The following is a 26,114-nucleotide window of genomic DNA, read 5'->3' as shown; positions in this document are numbered from 1 at the left end:
TAATGCTATGGATGCTGTCTGAACTTCAGGGGAATATGTTGCAACAGTCCCCCAAAAAAACTTGCTTATTTTGTAGTCAGACATGTATTTCAAAACTCCAGGTAGAGACTGCCTGTAATTTCACCCTTTCTGTTTTGGAAAGCAAAGCACCAAGGAGGTGACCTAAATGTTCTCATACTTTAACTAGATTTAAGAAGTGTATGACAGGACATTTTGAACCCTTGACATGAATAATTTTGGGAAAGACACCAGAAGGCAGATTTAGAGGTCTGGATAAAACCCTGTAGCCATCTTTGACTGAAGCTGGAGTGTGTTTTAAGGTTACCATTCCTAGTGAAGTATCACGTAGGGGAAAAATGCAGTTTCGTCTAGCTGCCTTCCATGCCCCTTTGCTAAGAAACAGAAGCTTATTAGCACCAATCTGAGAAAGCACTACACCAAAGCTTGAGTTCTGGATCTACAAGAATTATAAAGATTACATAATAGATGTCACCAATGGAGATCTATTAAAGAGAATGATCGTATAGTTTTTGAAGAACGTTAGCAAGGAGAAAGGGAACCCACAATAATACACATTATAGTAGGCTGCAAATCAAGAGGGCTGCTGCTAGGTGTATCTCTAATGAAAGCAGAAGTTAAATAAATTGTTGTTACTCCTCTAGAAGAGTAATCTAAGATGATAAATACTAGCATTTTCTACAGTACCATGGATCTTATTTCATACCAAGAAAGAAAGCCTATCCAAATTAAAGACTGTCTCACTGAAGTTTTCCTTCTTTTGGCTAGACTGTAAGAGCAATTCAGTTGGGCTACTCTATGACTGAGCCATCCAGCATAAAATGAAAGACAAGAAATAATGAGACTTTTCAAGCATACTCAACCCATTCCCACAGTGGAAGATCACCCATCCATATCACAGGAGATGATCATCTTCTCCACAGGCCCTAAGGAGCCTGAAGGTGGTCTGGAAGTATACAGCCCAAACCCAGAAACAAGGCTTCTGATGCTACATTTCTGCAATGAATGGGGAGAGCTGGGGTACAGAAAACACATTTGACCTAGGAGAAATGGCAAATCCTCCTTGTTGTAACAAGAGGAGATTCCCATTGCATGACCAGGTTGGGTAGACGCAGTGTACACTGTACCTATCCCTGTGAGACCTGAAATCCAAGACGACCCAGCTTTGCACCTACAAAATGGTATGCATATATACAGTCAACTAAATCATCACTTTATTTCCACATTATCTTATTCTCACTGTACATTTACTTCTCCCTTCCCCCTTCTCAAATGTTGAGGTCTACGTCACATTTTAAATTCTTTAATGTAAGACACTTCAAAGTGAAGAGACATCTTGTATAATATTGCTTGCTCCTTCAGTATGTAATTTGTCCATTTAAAAAAAAAAAAGTAGAGCTAAAAATTTAGTTAAATTAGTATCAGGCAGTAGCAAAATTCCTGTGGTTTATTATTTTGATGCTTTTAACTAAAAAACAAAGAACAACACTTAAAGATTCTGCCATACCTACCTGTTAAACTTTGAATTGCGTGTTGGTGACTCTGCTCCTCTTAAAAGGTGTCTGAAGTACTACAACAGAAAATAAGGTATCAAAGAAAATACTGGGTTAACTGAAGTAAGGGCTACTATGCAATGACACTGCAGGATTCAGGAAACAAGAACAGAAGTAAAAGGCAAGCTGCCCATAATGTAGCAGTTCCACTCATCTGGAAAAGGACAGACCAAATTTGCAATACATGCTCCCAGGACTACTTATTTTACTTTATGCAGTCTTGGGATTAAAAAATGAAAACCGAAACAGAAATAAAACTAAAATTAAGCACCAAAATCCATGTGTCCTCCTTGTTAAAAATCAAGCATTTGAAGCATTATAGCTATTATGGGAAAGATGACTGTCACTACCATTTTTGAGAAATAAACTAAATAAGAATAACACCAAATAAGGTAAGTACCCATTCCCAGGACAAGTCAATATATTCTGCCTCAAATAAATGCGAGAAGCTTAACATGCAACCCGATTTACACACACAAACTCTAAAAGGGACAAGAATTCAGACTCACCCCTGTGTTTAAAGTGTTTCCTATCAGAAGGCTTTAGTCAGCTGTCAGCCCAGTGTGAGGATTTTATTTTTTTTTTTTTTTTTAAAAACTTGCGTTCAGAACCCAATCATAGAACAATCTCAAATGTCTAGAAAATTGCTTTGAACAACCTTTCTGAAAACAGACACCCAGCTTTTAGCTGCTGGAATGCATAACGCTGAAGGTATCTAAATACAACTTTTGTATCTTTCTTTAAGTACCATTGTATTTAAAAAAGTAAATAAAGAGATTCTTAAAAGTGTTATATGTCTATCATGCAGATTACTTTTGCACCAAATTTGCAATCATAGAAGAAGAGGTGGAGAGGATTTTGTAATAGCAGTGATCTGCACAAATTGATACATCAAAAAGTGAAGAGGGGTTTTTTTGTTCTGTTGATGTTGTGTTGAACTAGAATAAATTCAATTCTCTTACTGAGATTGGTCCCAGCTCTGGCATGCTAACTAAAGTGGAAAATGGGGACATATTTTTCAGTTCCATATGCACATGACTGTTGTAAATAGGGTATCCTAAAAAAATACAATCTTGCTTTAAGACTACTGTTCAAATCTTTCACACTTACCTCATCACTGTGACAGAACATAGGAGTAAAAACGTTCTCAAGTAGAGAAAGTACATGCTCATAAGCTTCAAAAAGACACCTCATAGTTTGAAGTTTCACAACATCCATGTATGGACCTTCAGCAACTATAAAAAAATTTGTAAATATAAATATATATATATATGGGCATATAAAGTTTGGGTTTTTCTGGTCAGAGTTTGTGATTGCTTTGCAAGCTACTGTAAATCTTTCGAAAAATGGAAATAAACTGACAAAACAAGGATTAAGCACAATGTAGCATGGGGGTAACAATTTTTAAAACTATGACAAAAGTAAAGATTGATCATATTTAGATGAATTAGTCTTCACTTTATTACAGAATGCTGTTTAAATTCCAGTGTAAATTACTCCTTTCAAATTCAAACTTACTTCTTTGAATCTCTTCCACAATAAAAGGATCAAATCTAATTTTGTCAATGCTTTCATCCAAACAGTAAGTTTTGTAAATTTTCTGTACTTCCTCATGAAGAGACATCTTTTCAGCATCTGATAGTTCTGGTCGCAAAATTCGGTCATTGAATTCCTCTGAGAAGTAAAGGAAAGAAAATGCATTTGTTGATCCACTTGGCTAACAAACAGCATCTTGAAACAACCTATAACATCAACTCATTTTCCAGCAGATATAGTAATCTGTAAAACTTTAAAATTAATAGAAACAGAAGACATCTCAAAATCTCAGGTAATAAGGTAGCTGCCTTTTTATTAACTATAATTCAGATTTGTTCATAAAATCATTACAAAAAATATATTGCAATTAACACTGATTATTCCTTCCATGAAGTTGTTCCTGGCAGAAGAATGAATCAGAAGAAGGAATTTTTTCTTCCTAAATTACCAAATTGTAAACTGCAGTTTTCTTTTAGCATGACTTCCAGTTCATCCTAGACACACAGAGCCCCAACAGCACTTTACAGCAGTCATCTGCCTATTCTGCTGCTGTTTCATTTCTAAGACCTAACCCATCATAGTATTTTCAATATCATCTCTATTATCAGACTAACTTGAGAATGAACTTCCCCTGACAAAATAAAAATTCTATTCAGCACAATTATTGTGCAATCCAACTTGATTTATTGGCCCATCTTGTTAATAGTATGATACTTGCCAGACAGAAGGGAAAATAAAGTAGCCTTTGATTCATTTTTCAATTAATAGACAAAACCAAACTTCTTCAGAGAAAGTCCACCAACACCCTTCTGGGTTTTTTTGGGGTTTATTTTCCTAAGTAAGTGCTTCTTATCCAAAGTATTTCTACCAAGTGCAGAACCACATACAGTAGACAGTTTGGGACAGCATAACTCGAGAGACCTAAATCTCATTTTTTGTTTTGTAAGCTAATATACAGACTTGCCAGCTATAAGAATGCAAGAGAAGCTTAGAAGGAAGAAAATGCTGAGGTTTACCCAGAAAAAAGATTGATCATGGGCAATTGCCACAGTTTGAGTAACCTTCCCACTAGAGGAAGCAGCTCTAGAGAGCTCTAGAACGGTCAGCCTAGAACACCCTGCAGGTACCACCAGGACTGAAAAGGTAATCACTTTGGTGTTTTTTGGTGAGGAGAGGCGTTTTTCCGACAAAAAGACAACCTGTTCAGAAGGATTCTGTGCATGCAGCTTCTTATGTGCTCATAGTTTATTTATATTTCTCTTATGTAATGATTAATGAATTCTGCAGTATTTTATGATATAAAGTCTGTCTAATTTAATTTCACATCTTCCTGATGTATGTATGGACTTGGGACATGAAGACGCACCCTTTATTTCCTACGCAACATGGAAATACTTGTTTACTAAAACCAAAAAAAACCCATTATTTTGGTAAGCCAGTAATTAACTACTAGCTGACCAAAAAACTTGAAAGAAACCACTCTAACTTACAGAAACTTCAAGAAAACCTTATTGGAAAAGAAAAGGCTTTTCAAACAATACTTGTGTAATGGTAAAACCAAATGCACGCTTCATAACCAAGGTACAGGTTACTGAATAGAAGGTTTCAACATCTTTAATGTTCCTATTATGTTTCTGTTCTTTACAGAAATCAGAATTTTAAAGCTAAAAGAACATGAGAAGCTTTTCATGATGAACAGCTCATATTAGTAATACTTTAGTAACCACGTATTAAAAAAAGGCAGCTGTACTTTGTATCAGTGGCCAGAAATTTCTTCTTACAAGAATATTCTATTTTAAAGTGTCCAACCTTTATCAATAAACAGAAATACAATTAAGACCTACAGTCCACACTGACATTAACATTGCCAAGATTAGCATTCAAGAATCAGACATTAAAGTAAGCGAACACAGATCCTGAAAAGTAATCTCTTGCTTAACAATGCTGCCTAGTTCTGAGACTGAATATCCACTTCAACATGCAAATACCTAAAGCTTTTAAAGATCATCAAATATACCTCAGCATACATATGCAATCTTACCTACAGTCAGGCAGAACTGCAGCACATGGACTGCCCCTTCCTGTTTCAGGAAGTTCATAAACCGAAATAAAAGGTCTTGCTGATCTCTGATCTCCTTTAGCTCCAGTTTCAGGACCTTAGTAGGTTAAAAATGCAGTCAGCCAATTTTCAAACTTTCAGTGAATATATAGATAATGCACAAACAGAAACAACAGGTAAAGAACAAAAACAACAGGTAAAGTAAAACACTTATTCAAAACAGAGAAGGAAATAAATGTTGCTGTTGCTTACAGATGGTTTTTTGTTTCTTGGCTCTGCAAATTTCTGAAGGAATGGAACCAATGAAGAACTAGGTTCAGTTGCTTTCTCAGGCTGTAGAAAAAAATGACAAGAGACAATTGAGTAAGAAAGCTTCCTTAATGGGTGAACAAATTACTACTGTTTTAACTTCGTCAGTACTCACTGGACTATCATCAATGAAGATCAGCAGCAAATGGTTGACAGTATCCTACAGGAAAACACAATACAAAATTACTATTAAAGAAACTCAACAAATCAGATGAAAATCATTTCACTGCTATGTTATGCCCAAGTTTAAACCTGTGAATATATTAATACTTAAAAAACCCCAAAGCCTGGGAACAGTATTTGAGAATTAACCTTCAACAGTCTCTTCAAGTATTTACAAGTCAGGGAATTTCTGGAGAGACCTGTACAGAAACATTCCCTACCCAGTGGAGGAAAGCTCTACGAAGTATTTTTACTGTTAGTGCAGATCTAATGAACTACTAATACTTCCACAGCTACAGTACTTTCTGCTTGCAGCTAGGTGATATGAACCTTCATAAGTATTGCAATTTTGCCTATTAAAATACATGCATAAATAAAAATCAAAGATGGCAGTGTTCCATCTTTAGAAATAAATGCCCTCTTATATGCAGAATTAAGGACAAAAGAATTTATTTCAATACAGCTGCAAAAAAGGCTGGTTTACTTACACTGCTATAAAGATACATACAGCTAGAGTTCAAGTAACTGAGCCCTTGTTTAAACATAGATAGAGCAATTTGAAGATGCTTATACTAACACAGCAGTCTCCCATTTAACAGGAATTGTAGTGCTTCATTACAAATACATTCTTAAGAGATCATGCCAATACTGTATTTTAGTCAGTTCAGTCAGTTAAGCACTCAAAGCAGTTATAATGAACAAACAAAAACACTGGCCACAAGATTTCTTTTTCTTTTACCCAGTCATAATGCACAGTAAGTCAGTCGTTGCGCATCATTTGCTTTACCACAACACACTTAGTAGGAAAACAGTAATACTGAATAAATTAAGATTATTCCTGTGCTCCGAAGTCTTACAGGATCAGCTAAGAAATCCATTGAGGGAAGGAAAACGGAACCAGGCAGAATCTCTCTTATCAGAAGAGCCAGAGATCTGAAAAGAAAAAAAAAAAAGAAAGAAAAAAAATCAGAACTAATACTAAATTACATAATTTTCTAAGTGAAGTTTCCAATGCCATTGTATTTTACTGGGAAATATTTTAGTATTTAATAACACCTTAAGCGTACTAGAATATGTTTAAGACCAATCAAAAAACTCATAAACAAAGGGATAAGAAGGAAGGATGAGGAACATGACTTTGGAGTTCATTCTTTCATTCCCCAAAATTATTGTAGTACATAGTATGCAGATACTTCAAAGAACACAATTCTCAATAATTTCTATACCTGCACTCTGTTGACTTTGGGGGCAAAATATAAGGAAAAAGAAGTTCAGTAAGTTTTCTTAAGTAGTGAAGTTCATCTCTTCGGCTTCTCAAAGCAACATGGAGTTCTGGTCCATATTCTTCTAAAGCAGCTTGCTGTAGAAATTCTGCATTTTTTACTGCAAGTAAAAAACAGCATTATGAGTTGTTTCAGCTTTTTCTTATTGTGAATTAAGAGGCAATAGCTTTTCATTTGAGCTAAAAAGTTAATACTTTTAGCACATATACAACTGCCAAAGGGATACAATGTTGAAACTTTACAAAAGAACCTTGGCTTAGACTTTGAATCCTGGCTACGTAAAAATAAAACCTCACCTTGAAACAAGAATTCCTTCACCAAACAATTGCAGTTTGCATGGTTTCCAGAATGTCTTCTCATTTATAATAATTGAAGAACTAACATCTTGATTTTTCTAAAAAACTGCATTGCCCAAAGTCTGCCTCTACTTGCTTTTTTCTTGACCTCCTTCACAGTCTCCCATTTATTGGGCTTCTACCTATCGACTTGCCTACAGAATTTGAAATCAACGTAAAGTTAAACTTTTATTCAATCCTGTTATATCTGTTTCCTGCTTAGAACATTTAGAAACGAATGTGAAGGAACATATTTTAAACACAGCGTAAATCAAACCAAATGCAGCATAGGGACCTGCAAGAGTGCTGCCTCTTATAAGCCGCTGTATGAAGTTGAAAGAACACCTGCTTTATCAGATTAAAACTATACATATTAATTAGATGCAACAATGTTATATTCCTTCAAATCACTTCAAAGGCAACAACTGAGCTGTAATAAATCATACCCAGCTGCACTACCAATCTGGCACAGCCTCATGCCAAGAACCACACCAGGCACAGGTCAGGTACCTAATACGTACCTGTAACCTAGGAGGTTAAAGCTTGTTTCCAGCATATTGAATTTAGTACAGAGGCCTACTAGCTTGTCCTTCACAACCAAGAACCACGAGGGGTATCAGCTTATACAGGGGATGAAGGAATGTATATTGTCTGATAAATCTGCCTACTCGGTGTCACTAAAAGCAGAGAGGAGGCATGCACTCTCTGGCAAGGACAGGTAATGAATCATGGAAGTGTCTGTGCAAATACTGAGGAATTACTAAGAGACGTAAGAGTAAGAAGAGTAGGAAAAAAGGAAATGCCCCCTAAAGCAATCATCTGAAAAAGGATTTAGAAAATAAAGAGAAAAGTCTAGGCTCAACTAGCAACCAAAGCAAAGCCTGAAAGCTGCCTCTGAATCATATATTACCGTGGCTGGTTTAGCAACTTTTACTAGAAAGCACTACTAAAAGTCATTTTCACCTTCTATTTCACACATCTGCCCTCAGGGAATGAGTCTTTTCCTTTAAAACACTGAAGAAAATGGCTATATTTTCAATGCCATGCATTTAAAATACAGATCTTTGCTGCTAAAGAAAAGTGTTTCCAACTCCTTAGTAGAAATCAAAGGAAATACGAAATTAGGCATAAACACCACTGCAAGATAATCTAGTATCTTGAAATTATTGTTGTGCCATGAAAAACATCTAATGTGATCACATTATGTCTCATTATTGTTATTCATTACCCACTACAGGACCAATGGCATATACTTATGGATATTAAGCAGATGTTTTGAGGGAAGGGAGGGAAGTTCACGACTCCAGTGAAAGTAAACATCTATGCTTAAAAGTTGAATGAAACCACATTCAATAGATACAGCATTGTGGAACACAGCCAGTGGGGAAAAAAAAAAGATAACTATTTTCCAACAGCAAGTGTTCTATTTTCCAAATATTCCTTCAATGTGCAGTTTTAATATAATTTTTACATTAGGCTTGTGAAGGTATTCTTCTTTGGATAATAATTAAATATGCTACTGCTCAAAGTCTCTCCATGGCTTATAAACAAACCTAACTCTTCAACATTTTGAACAACTCCAGTAACTGCTCATGTTAGTGTGCAGATGTGAAATCAACCTAGCTGTAAGAGTTACAGTTACAGTACAGTGCACAGACATGCAAATCCTTTAATTTCTAATTGCTTGTCTGGAATACAGAGGAAAACCTTCAAGAAGCATTGCTAAATGATCTTGATTGCTCTGAATAAACAAAAAACACATTCCTGTTTACCATACAGAGAAAGAAATTTAGTATTTTCAATGTGAGGAAATGAAAATCAAAACTGAGAGATTATTTGTACTGTAACTTTTTCTCTATTTGTCTTTGCAACCTTCTTTGCAAGAAGAAAAATACAAAAGGATCATTTTTTTTTTTAAGAGAAGGCAGTGAGGATGAAAAGATTTAGCAAATATACTAACAAACATGCAAAACGAAACATTTATACTTGCCCTTTGAAAGTGACAACGTATTAAGTCTTTACCTTTCTGCCTGGCCTTGGCTATCACTTCGATGTGTTTCATTGCTGCCTTGAGCATCTTCTTTGTTACAACAGTTGGAATATCCACCTAAAGAATAATTTTAAAATAAAACCAGAATTGTTCTAGTTTTTTTCCCCAATTTTATTAGACAACTATCAAACGTATTAATTTGCTTATATGTCCCCGTTCTAAACATAAAATGAACCCTTAAGAAACAACCCATGAATTCTCTAGGTGAACTGACAGTATGCTCATTCTTCGGGGCAAAGCATACAACACCACGTAGAACTAAATGCCATGAACAATACTGCTAACACATTTATTATCAACTTGTTCCCATTATGATTCTTCCATTGCAGTAACTATAGTAATACAGCTTAATTTCCAAGTCACAGTATATGACACCTAGTTCTACATGAAGATTTGACCACCAACAAAAGCAAGTTAACTACACTCTGCTTCTAGTACTTGTATACCTTAACCCTCACAATCATATCTACAAGGACTAAAAGCAAAGCGAAACCTTCCTCTCTACGTATATGCAGAAAAACGTGTCCCAGCTCAGGTGAGAGCAGAACCAAAGGAGAACTTGAGTTACTGAATCAAGATGACTGAGTGCAGCAACAGTATCACATGCTTCTGCTCACAGGTCAAGTGCTCCAGCCCCAAACATCTTGGTGGCCCCTTGGTTGAACTTGCTCCACTCTATCAATGTCTCTTTTGTAATGGAGAGCCCAAAAGTGGATGCAGTATCCTTGATGCCATCTAAAGAGCATCAAGTAAAGGCATATAATCACTTTCCTTGATTGATTGCCTCTGCTCCTGTTAGTACAGCCCAGGATACCGTTGGCCTTCTTTGCTGCCACTGCACACTGCTGGCTCATAGTCAGCTTACTGTCTACCTGGGGGCCAGGTGCTTTGCAGCAGAGCTTCTCTCCACAGCCAGTCAGTCCCCAGCCCATACAGTTTTACGGGATTCTTCTTTAGCAGCTGCAGTAGTTTCCACAGAAACTTCTCTAGAAACTGATTTACACTTCGCATGCCCTTTATTTTAAACAAAAGCAAAAGATGTCCCAGAGAAGCAGAAACATGCAGTTGCAAACATCCAAAATTTAAGACTTCTGAACATGTTTTTTTTCCTAATGGGGTTTGTCACTCCTCAATACTAAGTCAAATAAAGACCTTAAGTAATGAAGCAGAAGCATGAAAGTTGCTCTTGCCAGACAAGGAGACAGTGTAATTGCAAAGGCCAGAGCTGAGAGAAAAGTTTTATTCATTCTTAAAAGGAGAATATCATGTATTCCTGCACACTCCCCTGTAATATTTGAGGTGCACAGCTATAACCTCACCTGGCCAGCCCAGACAAGCTAGTACAATTGACTAGAACTGCCTAAAAGTAACTAACTAAATGAAGGTCAACTCCTATTTACAAGCAATGAAGTAGGAGCTTCTGCTCGTGAATGGAGAACCCTGTCCTTTGGGACTCACATTTCAACAGTAATTTCAATAAATCAAGAGTTTCCTATGGAACATAGAGACAGGGGAGTGTTTATTCCTCCAGAGGTAAGCCAAAGAGCACAGCAAGCAAACTGTTATCGATGCTGTAGTAAACACTATGGACTTTTGACAGAAATTTCAGGGAGAGGGAGAGGGAGATTTCAGCATATACTTAAGAACTGAGTGGCCTGAAGTGCTTGTTACTTTGTTCACCAACTACACCTCAAAAAATCCACCTAGGCAGCCTTAAACAGAAATTCTTTTCACTGAAGCAATTTGTAATTTTAAGTCTTAATTCAAAAGTAGAAGATTCTTTGGCAAAAAAAGTATAAAGATATAACCTAAAAAAAGGAAAAAAAAAGTCTGTTTTTTCTTACACATAGTAGTTCCTGAATTTAAAAAAAATTGTGTCTGTTAGCTAGAGCTATTGCTTTCAAGCATTTAATAATAAATCCAAATCGAAGTACAGCTGTTTGGCAAAGGCATAAGACTATTTTGTTTTGCAATCAGTGACGAATTTCTCCTGAAATGAGGTTATAAAGGACACTGTATCAGAGCTGAAGGGCTATAAACCATTCTGTCATAATCCTTTTCAGCTAACTACTGAAGCTTTAAACTAGGATTCCTAAAATGAGAAGTTGTTGGTATTTTATTTGCAACTTGCATATCTACTCTTGATTTCTACACACAACATTCTCAGTAGTATATGCACCACAGCTATTAGTTCAGGCTGTCTGAATGCATACGTGGGTGTGTGCACACACAAGAACACTTGTTCAGCAGAAAAAAAGAGTATGAGCTGAAAAAAAATAGCATAGCATGAGACACCATGCTCCCCTGCATGGCTGAGCATGCAAAGTTTCAATTTTGTTCCAAACCACAAAGTTACTATGAGTACCTTTTTGCTTGCAATATCTGTACCACTTCACATAAACAGACAAAATAAATGACATAATTCTATAGGATGGATACAAATAAATCTAAACATTTATAACGAGAAATGTGTTTCTGTGACGGCCTTTATTTTGTAATTCCTCTGACAGTGCTTAATACTTGTACACGTCTTGACTTTTTGTTGCCCGTGTTGTCTACCCAGATATAAAGAACTGAATATATTACCTTTACTTCATTAATGTCAAAGGCAGATATGGTAAATTAATACTCCACTTAAGGATGCTAGAGCTGATCTGAGAGAACACAATTAATACCTTATTACATGATCAATAGAGGAGACATCATAATTTTCTGAATCAACAATGGATCTACGAACAACGCAACTAACACCTGCATATATTACAACTCCAAATTAGATTTTAAGACCTTGCTCTAGATTTTCACTTTGAAAGATTTACTTCACTTTCACACCTCCATATAATGTCTGCGCTATACAGACATTTCCTAATCTTCCCCCATGTTCACTTTAAAAAGCAACATGCTTGAGTTTGAGTAAACAAGAAAGTCATCTGGATTTGATATGTAACAAGGACAGAATCAGGCTGTTAATCAGTCATGACAGAGTACATGTACAACTTGTAGCCTAGGAAATATTGCTGTTACTAAGGAGGGGAAAAGAGACACACATTTATGGTAGTTGCTCCAGAGGGGCCAGCACTGAGTAAACCTGGAAACAGAGTTAGCAACTCTTACTGCTTAGAATAGCCAGAAAGTTAGAAGCAGTTGCTGTAAAACAGGCTTGAAGCACTTTACCAGAAAACAAAGTATATGTGCTAATATATTAAACACAGAGAATAAAAAATTTGAATCTTTAGTCTTTAGAATGTTTCTTAATAACTACATTAATATAAGAACCATACCTGTTTTAATTCTTATAGTAAGCTATTCACTTAATGACAGCCTATTCTTTATAGACAATGTGAGGACTTTGTCTGCATTTAAAGAAGTCAAGCAAGCAGAAGCTGTGAGGCAGGTACACTGCTAACCATTTTCTAATAGTCCTTTTTTATAATTATCAAAATTTTTTCCACTTGATCATACCAAGGTTTTAATAATGCCTTGCACTGGTGTAAAAAATAAATCCATTTGCAAGAACCATAGAATCACAGAACACTTTGGGTTGCAAGAGACCTTCAAAGACCATCTAGTCCACCCCCCTGCTGTGGGCAGGGACATCTTTCACTAGATCAGGTTGCTCAATGCCATGCCCAACCTGACGTTGAACACTTCCAATGATGAATCTTCAAAGATTGTTTATAACCAGGAATGGGATAAGCTCCAGAAGGAGGAAACAGACAACACAAAGAAGAAAGTTAGATGGAAATTGCCTATAGTCTCTGTAAGACTGACTTTGGAATTGCCATATAAAAAAATTAAGGAACTCACTATAGATGGATATCAGTTATTTCTGATGGAAGAACAACATTAATACCTTTACGTCACCTTACCTTGTGAATTCTCCGAACTAATACAGATGCAAAAAACCGCAGTGTGCCTCTCAGTTCATCCACTGAGGATTCATCGTCAGTAATATTTCTGCAGTGTTGTAAAGCACGTTATGTAAGAAAACAGAATAAAATACATTTATATTAATCCAACCCCAATACATTTGGCACTACTAAATGCTGGAATAAGAACATTCAATGGTCACACTTCAACTGGTATTAACTGAAATGAAAGCTACCAAGTGTGGGCAGATTGGAATAAAATACACAGCATTCCCACTATGTTTTGTGCACACAACAGTGGCTTAAGAAATATGTCAGTAAATTGTAATTATATACCAATTCCTGCTCTAATATACTGTCTGCATGATTTTGATTGAGTAAAATCTAACTTAGTTTTCACATATATAAACGTTTCCTAGTTCAGTGGCCTGAAGTGATTGGAGTAAGAGTACCGTAAGCACATACCCCAGTTAAGCTAGCAGAAAGCAGCCTGGCATAAGGAATACAATCATCCTCCAACAGCTAATCATACGCAGATAAGAATACTGTAGGGGAAGGCTTGGTTTGTTTTAAGATCAGCAGCTGACATTTTGGAAGCAATATGGTTAGCAAATACCCACACTGTCAAAGGAAGCCAAGGGATTAGGGCAAACAAATTGTATGACTGTATTACTAGTATTTGACAGACAACAAGATACATGAAGTAATTTGGATCAAGTTGTTGTTATTTTATTGACACTTGGATAAAACTCTCTTGGCTAATTCTACTTGGACATGACTTTATGCCACATACTTTTCACAATGTGCCATAGGTTTGCAGAGACATTCTTTTAATCACAGCAGACTGAAGACTGGTGAAAAAAAGCCATCAAGAACCTGTAAAATCTCAAATCTCTAGTGACACAGTGGAAAGTCCAAATAACTCACTTGGAAACATTTTAAAAATTGGCTGCATTTTCCCAGTATTTGAGGAAAAACTTAAAAACACAACTGTCAGTACAACGGAGAGATTTGCTAAAAGAAAAAGGCTCCGTCTGTTAACTGTAAACAGTTACTGAGTCCAATGTCTCAAAAGAGATACACCCAGCTGCTATTGCATGGAAAGTCTTATGGGATCTACTAATAAATGAAACCCATATACAGATATCAAAGTGATTTTTTTCCATTGTGTGTCAATTATTCTTATGAAATTTGGCCAACTTCTATCAAAAAGATGAAGAAAATAAGTTGCAAGCGGATAAAACTGTAAAGCTATGGTTTGCAACTCAACAAAAATACTGTATTTTTCTTGCATTACCTGCATTTAAAATAAAAGCAGCTCCATATGTGAAAACACTGGCTTTAGTCACTATTAAAGAAAAATGTTTCCACAGTAATGTATTACAAAAATGTGGTAATTACTGGATTATACTCTAATCTGAGAGAACTGGAGTTGCAGTAGCAACCAAAAAAATTCAGTAAGCATAGAGTAACTCATTCAAATTTTAAACTCTCCTATTTAAAATGAGGTTGGTATAATCAATATATTATATAGTTTTCTTGTACAGCATACAGCATAAGCAATAGATTCAGACCAGTGTTTTGTAGCCCTACAAACTTGGATTGCTTCCAGCTATGCTCTATTCTTCTCATATAGTTGAAAAAAAAATCTTAAAACACAAATATTTAAATATAACCAGTATAAATACTTCGAAAAATACCAAACAAAAAATGCACATAGATGTAACTACTTATTTCAGTAGAGTTCACTGGATTTTTAGTACTAATCTTCATTCCCCAAAACTGATCCAAGTTTGGGGATGTTTGCCTCTAAATTTTGACCTGCTAACAAAATATTACAAATTCTTACCCAGTTTATTAATGAAACAAACATAAAGCACAGATTTTCCCTGCTTATAGCACTTTATTTCCTGAGCAATAAATCTATGATTCTATCTTGCAACACACATTTATGGTAAGCGTTACACTTCCCAGGCTTCTGAGTAAGGTATGTCATGTTACCTCTCTAAAGTCCAGAGTGTGCAAGGTGCTGCAAGACATCAGCTGGCAGGACACCAAAAAAAAAAAAAGGTAGCTTCTGCACAAATTCCATTCACTTGAAAGGGAGGCAGCTAGCATAAGGCATTATGCCCAGACTTTTCTGCAAGGGAAAGCAGCAAACTGTTTTACCAACCTAGTCTGACAAGTCTGAATTGCCTGCTGGTGGTTATCCACACTGCTAAATAAGGATAGTCTGGATGCAAAGGCTTTTGATTTGGCTCTATGAAGAATTATCCAGAGTCAGTGAGCTTGTTAGCTCAGAAAAAAACATTTCATAAATGCAAGAGTCCTTTCTCCAGGCTGAGCTGAGCTATGCAAACACTGTAGGTACACCTAAGTAGGAAAAGTCAGAGCTAACATGCTCTATGAGACAGACCTCAAATGGCTGCACGCAGACACACAGTTCAGGCCTCTCTGCACAGCTGTTGCTGGAAATACAGGAAAGCATAGAACCACATGAATGTCTAGAGGGAATGAGACCAGATCTGACATTACCACTGTTAAGCTGAAACCAGTAAGCCTTTCAGGACCAAGTTGTTTCCTGCAGAATTACTCCGATACCACTGCACTGTAGCTCATTGAACGCCCAGTACTTCAGGTTCACGGAAAGCTTATTAGGTCTGATCAGCACACTGTTAATTTATGGAGCTAGTTCAAAATCCAGAGGTGCAGCCTTGTAAAACTAAAGACAGTGCACGAACATCTATCTATACAGCTCACCAGAGGGCAAGATGCAGCAGAATATAGGCTGGGTGGCTCCATAACGAGTATATTTTGCACTGAACTTCTAACTATGCAATATTACTATCCCCACCATACAATGTATTCCAGACTTCCACCGTCTTAAGTTCAGAGATGTAAGTAATATGTGGAATCCAAGTTTCCTTGTCAGTCCAAAACTAAGACACTGAAGACACCTTCCACCAGCCAAAAAATCCTATCTAATTTCAAATTATGAAATACAGAATACAGTTCCCTTACATTTGTTACTTTATCAAACAGCCCAACAGAACATGCTTTAGTTTTCTGTATTTGAAAGTTAAAACCCTTGAGTTTTCCAACTTGATCGTTCACAATACATGGTGCTAAAGCTCCCTCTGCTGTTCGCATAAGCAGTTAAGTTTTATACTTCAGTGTATTCATCACACAAAGATAGATGTGAGACATGCAGATATTGGCCACAATTAAAAACCAATCATGCAAAGAAGTCCACCCAGAAGATTTTAGATCCCAGGGAGACAGAAAAAAACCAGCATAGAGTAAAAGGAAAAAAGTATTTATTTCTTTTAGCACAAAACTGAACCTTTCCATCCAATGAAAAAGTCAAATTCAGAATTAAGGCAAAATGTTGTTGACACGTTGATGTCAGCATGATCAATTAAAAATATATTTAATGTCTTCTTACAGAGTACTCTGAAGCACTAATTAATATATAAAGGTACAAGGCAAAAAAAAAAAAAGAATTAGCCATAGTCTTTTCTTTATACACTATTTTGAAGTTATTTACACAGTACTACTCTATTCAGCTCAGCATAACTGCTCAGAGCCTTAAAACTCAGTAAATCACCAGATGTTCTGCAAGAGGATGGCCACAACATGTATTCAAAATACCTTTTCTATATTAATTAGAAGTGGAATTATTGTTTTTAAAAAACTGTGAAGTGATTTTTTTTTTTAAAGCAGTATCACAGATCAGTATGCTTCTAATCTGGAAATAAATTTGGGGGGGGGGGGGGGGGGGCGCGTTGAGTTTTTACATGTTTTAATCAAGCCATATGTACTTCCAAGTAGGAGTTATTAGAAAATTAACATATAAAAGTGAATAACCTAGAAGTGTTTTTAGGATGAAACACAAATTTCAGAACCACCTTTATCATGTCTAAATTATTTAAAAATCTGTTCTACTCTGCTAAGAGACAATAAAATTATGAAACTCTAGCACTTAAAAGTATACTTTATACTTTACTAAAGAAACAGAAATGTTTATTTTCAGGTGACTATTTCTTAAACATTTTGACAGATATTTAAGACATTCAAAACCAGTAACTTTTAGGCAAAGCTCGTACCTGTACCATGGATAAATGAAGTTTTCCAGCACCAACTCAAGCACCTGTGCAGAACAAAGACAACCACATTACAAAATAAACAGTTTGCTCTAAATAGAGCAAGTTAGAAGAGTTAAAAAACACAGACACCTTCCAAAATTCATAGAATATAAATCATATATCATAAAACTTTAACATACAAATGTGTACGTTGTGATCCTATTGTGAGATCAATCATTTTGCATACTAATCAGTACTTCGGGCAAGTAGCAACAAAGCGATAGTTTCATCAGATATCAACGTGAAACGGCTGTCACTAGTACTATCGACAATGTGAAGCACAGTGCCGTGGCCACTCTGTTAGGCGAATGCTATGAAAAATGTAATCTTACCTCAAACAGCCCTTCCCTAATTTTTCAGATCAGTCCCTGTTCTTTTCTGATGTAGTGTGGAGTCTTCCACAGGCACAGCTACCCATCCTACACTGACACACACCTCCATACTTTTTCATCCAAACCTCCACCTCTTCCAACTCTCCTTCAGCCTCCAAGTGGGCCAGTTGATCCTCTATGCTCATCAGTCACAAAGAAAGCAAAAGAAGAACCCTAAAAAGCAACTTCTAGGAAAGCCATTCTCCTTTCTCCACATCCTGCACCACAGCTTTCAACAAAGCCTGCCTTATGGTCCAGCCATCTACTGAAGCTCCAACCAGAGCACTTCCCAAAGACCTTGTCCTACATGTATCCTCATGGCCTTCTCTCTCCTGTTCCTAGCCCCTGTATATCCCACCTACATGGATCTCTGTAGGACAATCTTTTCCACCCTTTCCATCAAACCTATTCTTCACAGGCCAAGCCCATGGTTGCCTTTTCCATGCCAGAAAACCTGGGTTAATCAGGAAGAACCGGTGCTGTTGCAGCCGTGCCACAGGCACACCCTGGTTCAGCTTGGCTTTCAAAGTCACAGCAGGAAGGGAGGCAGGGGAGGTGACAGTCTGTGTTCAATCAACGGGCTGCCACCACTATATACACAAGGTGTACTGCTAGCCAGACTGCAGCGCTGGCAGCTCTCCTTACACCTACACAAAAGTTTCAAGTAACTGTCACAGTCCTTGCACCATGATTAGCAATAAGAAAACTTCTGAAGGGAAGGGGAAAAGTCAGACAGTGCCAAGAAAAAGCAACATGAGGAAGGAGAAGGAAGGATGAAATTTTCTTGAGATTTCTCCTCCTTCACTATAACCCAAGATATATTCCACAAAACCTCCTGTTGCAGCCCACCCTCAGTTGGAATCACTGCTTTAGAGATCAGTTTGTGCTTGGCAGCATCAATGCTGATCAGGGGAGTAAGAGAGAATACATGCGTTGCTACATGAGGCTGCTGAGCCGTATTCTATTGAAGGAAAGGTTTTGCAAAAGAAGTCACTGTGTTCAAATAAAAATGTAAAATTTGTTCGAAAGGAAAGCTGCATGTAACAGCTAATATACAAGTGTCATTTATGAGAATAAGCATTACTCCTCTTACAAGATTTGCTGCTGCACTCACACTGCGTGCACTGCAAGAATTCAAGACTTGCTAAATTTATATTATCTTTAGGGCACTATATGCCTCTGCTCTACTCATGATTGTAAAAGCATGCTCAGTAAAATGCACACCACAATCTTTTTAATTACTCTCAATTCTTCAAACTTGAGCAGCTGATGAATACTCTTTTTCTGTCTTCACTACTAAGAATATCACCTACTCAAATTTTATAAGATACTCTCCCTTTTGCAACTGTTCTATTTCAGTGATTTTCCTCCCTTTATTTTTAAGCATGAAGGAGAATTTTTTTTCCTTCACCTTCCCTCTGAAGGGATGTTTTCCAGTTTGGGATAACTTTAGATGTCTGTGTTGTGGACCATACAAAGTCATCAATGTCTTTTCTCCTACCCCTATGTGCTATAGCAGTAACAGATCTTGAAATTGTAATATGATCATGTGTTGATGATGGATGGGTAAGCTAAATGTCTCCTTCCCCCCGCCCCCAAATCTCATATTTCCATTAAAAGCAGGGTGGAAGGCTGGGGGGAGATGACAACAGATGCTTTACTTCCCAGGCCAGAAGAGATCACGAAATCCCAGAGAATCTTCTTTGGAAGTTAATCTTCAGACAACAGGAGGGAGATCACATCCAGCTCCAGTCAGAAAACAGACCATTGGCCTTAAGAGCAATAGATCAAACTATTCAAAAGGATTTCCCTGATGCCTTCCATAGCACTACCAGTATATAAACCACCAATTTACTCCACAGAAATCTCAGTCTTGCAGGTATTGCAACATTATTTTTGCTCATGCAGAGTTTCTAACAAAATAAACTTCTTTCAGGGATCAAACTGCAGACTCTTTCAAAAAAGTGCCTTTCAAAAGCAAAGGCCTGCAGAAAAATCTATACTGTGCATCTATCTGTTAAAGGATCCCTTTTATTTCTTCCTCCACTTCTGCTATGTGCAAAAGTCCATCGAGACCAACAACAGCAGACCATCTTCCGCTTGGACTGTAAAGTGCATTTGGACAACCTTCAAGCACAAGACAGTGTACTCAAAGGGAGTACAATGCACTGCTCTTGAAAGAGATTCTTATCCGTGACTACCACTTTGGAACTGAAAGCCTGTCCATCAGGCATGTGTCACTGCAATTTCAGTTCATCAGCTGCTAACATAACTTGGTGACACTCTCTTTGCCTACAGTCCAGAGGCTTCTAAACCCACTAGAATTGTTTCCAACAGTGAGAGATCTCGTTCTTACTGCTAGCTAAGCCAAACATGCAAGGTTCTGAGAATCATCTTACTGTGGTTATTAAATCAGCAAGGAAAGAAGGAAAGATGCAAGACCTGATGACTGATCCCACTCTGGATAAGGTCTCCTTGAGATTCATCCCATGTTCCTAGTACCTGACTTTCACTTGAACCATTTCACAGACTTGCCAGTGTTTCTCTCGTTATCTCCCACTTCCACAGACACACTGCAAGGGCTTTATAGTAATACTTCCACAGGACAATGCCATGCAGATAATCCCACTAGCCAAAGACCTAGAGACAGTATGCACAGAGACAGACAACTAACTCGAAGTATACTTCGAGTCCACGTATCACTGGTCCCGATATCGGAGGTCAAGACACATTCCACTAGAACTCAAGTTCTACATATGGCCTTAATAAAAATGCCTTGATCCTGGACACACAGAAAGCAGATTTACTAAAGCACAGAAAGCACATTTACTAAACACATGGCATGGCAGAGGCAGTTACGTATGATGCTCCATTGCGCCAAGGTGCTGTACTGAAGCTAAGAGAGAGCTACAGTGCGAAATCATCCATACTGCAAAATACAAGCACTCAAGGAATAATAGGCAATTGACTGCCAGTAACTGGAGTTCAAGCATACAGTCCATACAGTTTTCCCATGAACCTTATAAGCCCTACAGACTGTATCAGTGTGATTCTGTAAGTCAGAAAAAAACCTGTCACATCATCCACTGCACTTTCGTAAAGCACTAGGAAAGCAGAACGTGTGTACCCACTTCCATTCTAGCAACAGCAATAATATTATTCAAGCTCAATGGCTCACACTACGCACACATGCCAACAGAGTAGATAGGACATCTCAAAGAATGACAGCTAATGATAAGCAATTTCCTTTTCTGTCAAGTATTATTCTCCAGTTCTAAATACAAACGATGAGTCATTTCATTTAAAGCCTACCTATTTTTCAAGCATTTTGCAAAATGACTGGTTCTACTATGTGTGAGCAGTTTTGAATTGGAAAGATATTACAAGTGTAAAACCAAATGCAGCATGTAGCAATGTAAGCAGCAGCTGAAGAAAAAACAAGAAATTATTTTCTAGCATACACTGCAACACTGCAAGCTAGTCAGTTTATTGCTGCCAAGACAAGCTTTCTGTGGACTGCCATAGAACAGATGCCAGTTGTCAGGAGGAGGAACTGTAGAGCTGAGTGATGAATGATTCAGTAGCAGGTCAGAACTACCAGGCCGAATTAGATTAGAAAGGAGCAAGGATTTGATAAGTAAACCACAATGACAATTTGAAAAGCCTTAAAAGACTGTACAACTAGATAGGTGAGACCACTTCCTGAGGGTAGAACAAGCGATTCCCAATCGCACAGTGCAGGCCACTGTGTTGCTACTCTTGTAGCTACAAGAGTTCAGGACTGGCAAGGAGCACGTTCAGACAATTACTGATTTCTTGTCATGCATTGGTCCATTTCCTACTTTTAGAAAAGAAAAAAAAAAAGAAGAGATAAAATCCTGGTCCCATAATCAAGTCAAGAACCTGAGAACTTAAGAATTAGAGAAAAAATTGTGAGATAAACGGACAGCACCTTCAGCCACTAAGGCACTTCTTTCATGATGCTGATCAAGAGTAGCTGAGCAGCTTTCCGCAGATTTGACTTGCAACCATCCCTCACATAGCAAAAATGAGATCGTAGGGAAAGAGCTGAGTTCGTTAACTGAATACTAGAATCAAATTCTTTTATGCAATCTGTAACACCCGAAATTATATACAACATAAAACTGACCAACAGGGACCACATCCTAATTCAAAAAGAAAGAAAATATTTGGGATACTAACATAAAGCACAATGGATTAGAAACTGGAAACAAAATTGTACTTAGGTCACTGCACTTTTTTTTTTGCAGGATACAGCCCAAACTATCAAATATCGATAGATGCATGGTTGAGGCAGTTTAGAGTTCAACTATAATAATAAACATAAATGAAGGGGGAAGGAAAGTCCAAGCACAGGTTTTTCTTATTGATCTAAACCATGTACAGCAGCTAGATAACCAAAACAAGGCTGCAAAAGATTAAGAATTTGCAAGGTGAGACAAACTGTCATCGCAATCCAAGAGAGAAAAATTCACACTTGTGAGAAAAACATGGTTTTCTTCTGATTTAAGTGTGTATTAAATTATTCTGTAAGCACTTGAAAACACAAGCTTAAAGACTATACACCTGATTCAAATTAGAAACATTTGTGAATGAGAACACTGCCAAAATTCTTCAACCTGCAAAAGGAAGAACTAGAAAAACTAAACCAGAATTTAAAATCCCATAATTATTCCAAGTATTTGAAGAATCTGCTTTTCAGAAGGCGGCTGCACTCCATACTCCTTCGGAATCTCATTAATCTTAATTCCGTTCTCACTGTATCAGATTCCCTCTAATGTATGACTAACCCACAAAATAAAATAAGAGCAGTCTCTCCTTCCGACTCGAAGCAGGCTATCCAATTTCAGGCACACATTACATGTTCCATCCCCAGAGCAGATGATCAAGAGGAATACGGAGTGGGCAGAACCCCTGCTACCATTTTAACCAGTACAGAAGAGTTGCAATGGGGAACAATACAATGAGATTTCTCATTCCGAATAGTATCCTACACAGGTGAAAATGGTGGCTCAAACAGACTGCCTGTCTGGGTCCATCAAAGATGACTACCCTGGCTCCCTGTCCCAGGAAGGAACAGGACTTGGATCTGGCACTTCCCTCTAGTTAAGCACCTAAAGAAAAGAAAGGAATGAGAAACACGGCATAGATGTACAAAAGCCATGTCTACACTGCTAAATAAAGCAGGGCCAGGGACATGCCACTGAAGTAAAAAGAAACAGCAAAGAAGAGCCCACAACACTTTAGTAAAAACAGAACTACAGCAAGAGCAATCAAATACAAAATGCAAGTGTGTAGCAACACAGTTTAAAGATCAGTCTTAGAAGATAACTATGGTATCTATTTGAATCTTTTGCGAATAACATACTACACAGAACATTTTAGCATTAAATTCCCTTTTAAGCTAAACAGGAGAATTTCCAGTTCTTCAGCATTTACCACATCCTTTGGTAAACTATCGAGCTATTTGCTACCCAAAATTCTAAAAATATTACATGCATAGAAGCATCTATTTTACATTCTATTATTAAAAGAAGAGGTTAAAAAAATAAGCCTACTGAAATGATATTCAGCAATAGTTATTTTAATACACTTAAGCCCAAACTTATTTTTAAAAAATTAATAATTAAGTAATTTTAAAACAATACGTGTTTGTTTCTGAAATTGCAGAGGAAGTCATTACATTAAACCAAAGGAAGTCAACAAGTTGTTATCTGTGTTTTTTTAAAAACCTTCCTCAACTGTCTATCCCTCCCTTCAAGTTTTCATTCTTTTCCTACTCTTGCTCTGGGCCATGCCCGGGACACCATCACACACAGCTGAATTGAAGTGTTAGCTTATACCACAAACACACACAGCTTTGACTTCATACACCATGTTTTAATTGCAAGAGCTGACACGCAAGAATCTTCTCACTTCTGACATGCCAATTGTTCATCCTCCTACCACAGAACTCCAAAGTTGGAATTCTAAATAAATGGAGAGTAAACTAGAAACATGCTTCTGTATCTTCCTAGCTTTAAAAAAAAGGACAAAAGATTATCTATTTAACTGCCAATATAGTTCATCAATTACCAATTAAGAAAAAAAAAATGAAAGAAAAATTGCTCTTCAGATAGCTCTTTTTAAAGAGCAAAGAACAAAACAGAATTACCGATTTACAGTCTTACTAGAAGACAGGTATTTTTGCTATTCTTCTTCAGACAGATTTTGTTACAGCTTTGTCTGATGATTTTAAATAGCTACCATCACATTATCATCTCCATTACAAAAATTTTGCAGCTGAAGCAAATCATCTCTTAACCTCCACTTCAACAGACTAAGCAGGCTAAAATCCTTAACTTTTCGAGAATCGGACATGTTCAATTATAACTGTTCTTTCCTATATACTTCCCAGTTTACACAGATGTTTCTTCAATGTTCTAGGCACACTACTAGAGGAACAGTCACATCTGTGTTAACAAGCAGGCCATCTCAGCTCTCTCCTCCCAGCATATATTCTTTTGATTTGACTTTTACAGCAACAAGTTAACATACACGGGAAGTTAATCTGAACTATCTGCTGAACCAGAATTAATAGGTCTAAGAGGTATATAATTAAAAACTTGCTGAATTTCAAGGTACTAAAGAAATGATGCAGCAGTTACCTCCGAGAGTGATGCATCAACCTTGGAAGGCACTTTCAGATCCAGCCATGGCTGATAGTTTTCCAAAAGCAAAGTAGGTCTGTAGGAGAGCATGGAAAAGTTGATGTAACAATATTTAATTGAAAGTTTCCTGCTGCTATGTGCAAAATGTAAGAAATACTAAGCTTACCAGTGCCACGTATTTCATTTACCTGTGCCTCTTGCATTTGACCTTGCCACATACAGCACAACTGTGACCATGGGGAAATAGCTCCGGCAATTCTAATTGCTAAGAGGAGATATTTGGACAAGTTTACATTCTTCAAACTGAGGACTCTCTTAATACACTAATAAATTCGCGAATTTCCTTTTAGAGTATACAATTACACAGAACTGAACAGCATAAAGACAAAGTTGTTCTCCCAGCAGGAAAACAAGATAACAAGGCATCGTACCAGAAAAAAATGAACCAAACAGAAAAATCGCTTCCACGAGAAGTCTGAGGAGATAGATAACCCTACACATCTCCAGTCATCTCCCCGTACAACAGTTGGTCTAATAACAGACCAGTTGGTTTCTCTGCTAAACTTGCCTTACTTTTGTAACTATAATATTTTTAGTTTTATGAAATTCTACATTAAACCATTTTAAGTTAGAAAACAGCAATTTCCTTTGGGAATGTTTTTTTTCTTTGAAATGCAGTACCACTTAAAGAAGTTTGACTACAGTCAGCAAAGAAGACTTAGCACTGGCTTACCAAAGGAAGAGCATCTTTAGAAAAGAAAAAGCCTCAATGAAAGAGAATACAACTACATAATTTCTTAACCACTTGCTACTCAAATGCCAAAACTGACAAATGAGTGAAGCAGAAAATAACCCCCATGAACACGCCCAATAACTGCCTTTACAGCCATACGTAGACTCAATGGGACTATGCAGAAATGTATCACGAATCCAAAGTCTTAATTGTTGTATATTTGCTACAAAACATCTATCAGTTGGTGGATATGAGTTGTATTGATGTGTAGTATTTCTGAAAGTACCTAGGATTACACAGGAATTGCTACACAGTATAAATTCTTACCAAATTTAAAGAAAACACAAGAACGTTACCAGATGTATTTACCTTGGGTTTATATTTTATTGTAAAAAGAATATTGGGCAAGAGGGAATCCGGTCCCAACGAACAGTAGAAGGTGACGACACCAGCCACAAATGACCAGAAGATCATTAAAACGTGAAGATACCTTACAAATAAACAGGAAATAAACATTACCGCATGACAAGGTACCAGTGCCATATCGGGCCCGGCCCGGCGCCCCCGCCCTGCCCCGCCCCACCTCTCCCCTCCCGGCCGGGCCGGGCCGGGCCGGGCCGATTACCGGTTGAGGAGGAGGGTGGCGGCGCCCAGCCCCAGGAGGAGGCAGCAAAAGAGCGGGTACTGCCGGCAGGTCTCCCGCAGCACCTCGGCGCCCCGCAGCCGCTGCCGCAGCCGCAGCCGCTGCCCGGCCGCCCGCACCCAGCCCATGGCCGCCGCTGCCCCGCGCGGGGCCGCCACGGCAGCCGGGGCAGGGGGAGGCCGCGCCGCGCCGCTTCCGGTCCTACCGGCACGTGACGGCCGGCACGTGACGGCGGCCCCGGCGTCACGCGGGCCGGCGGCCATGTTGTTGGAGGGGGGCAGCCCGACGTGGCGGCGGCGGTGGGTGAGGCACCCCGGCCCCGCGGGCCAAGAGCGCGGTGCGAGTGCCGGGCCGGGCGCTTCTGCCCCTCCTCTCCC

General features: G+C 37.9%; 1 protein-coding gene across 2 annotated transcripts in view; it reads right to left on the bottom strand.

Annotated features, from left to right (window-relative positions):
* The window catches only part of SNX14 (sorting nexin 14), a 55,095-nt gene extending 29,266 nt beyond the window's left edge, over nucleotides 1-25,829 (bottom strand). For both annotated transcript variants that reach the window (XM_059835880.1, XM_059835881.1), the window contains exons 1-15: nucleotides 25,720-25,829; nucleotides 25,464-25,584; nucleotides 24,550-24,626; nucleotides 24,359-24,437; nucleotides 17,281-17,324; nucleotides 13,175-13,262; nucleotides 9,278-9,362; nucleotides 6,864-7,020; nucleotides 6,495-6,570; nucleotides 5,591-5,635; nucleotides 5,419-5,499; nucleotides 5,149-5,263; nucleotides 3,090-3,245; nucleotides 2,682-2,806; nucleotides 1,530-1,588 (exon numbers count right to left, since the gene is read on the bottom strand). In XM_059835880.1, the coding sequence (XP_059691863.1) occupies nucleotides 1,530-1,588; nucleotides 2,682-2,806; nucleotides 3,090-3,245; nucleotides 5,149-5,263; nucleotides 5,419-5,499; nucleotides 5,591-5,635; nucleotides 6,495-6,570; nucleotides 6,864-7,020; nucleotides 9,278-9,362; nucleotides 13,175-13,262; nucleotides 17,281-17,324; nucleotides 24,359-24,437; nucleotides 24,550-24,626; nucleotides 25,464-25,568 (1,292 nt within the window). In that variant the 5' untranslated portion in view covers nucleotides 25,569-25,584; nucleotides 25,720-25,829. The remainder of the gene's footprint in view (nucleotides 1-1,529; nucleotides 1,589-2,681; nucleotides 2,807-3,089; nucleotides 3,246-5,148; nucleotides 5,264-5,418; nucleotides 5,500-5,590; nucleotides 5,636-6,494; nucleotides 6,571-6,863; nucleotides 7,021-9,277; nucleotides 9,363-13,174; nucleotides 13,263-17,280; nucleotides 17,325-24,358; nucleotides 24,438-24,549; nucleotides 24,627-25,463; nucleotides 25,585-25,719) is intronic.
* Nucleotides 25,830-26,114: the final 285 nt, after the last annotated feature.

The sequence above is a fragment of the Gavia stellata genome, chromosome 2, assembly GCF_030936135.1.
Source record: "Gavia stellata isolate bGavSte3 chromosome 2, bGavSte3.hap2, whole genome shotgun sequence".
Taxonomy (NCBI): domain Eukaryota; kingdom Metazoa; phylum Chordata; class Aves; order Gaviiformes; family Gaviidae; genus Gavia; species Gavia stellata.
Note: the sequence above shows the minus strand (reverse complement) of the source record. Positions and strands in the feature narration are given on the sequence as shown.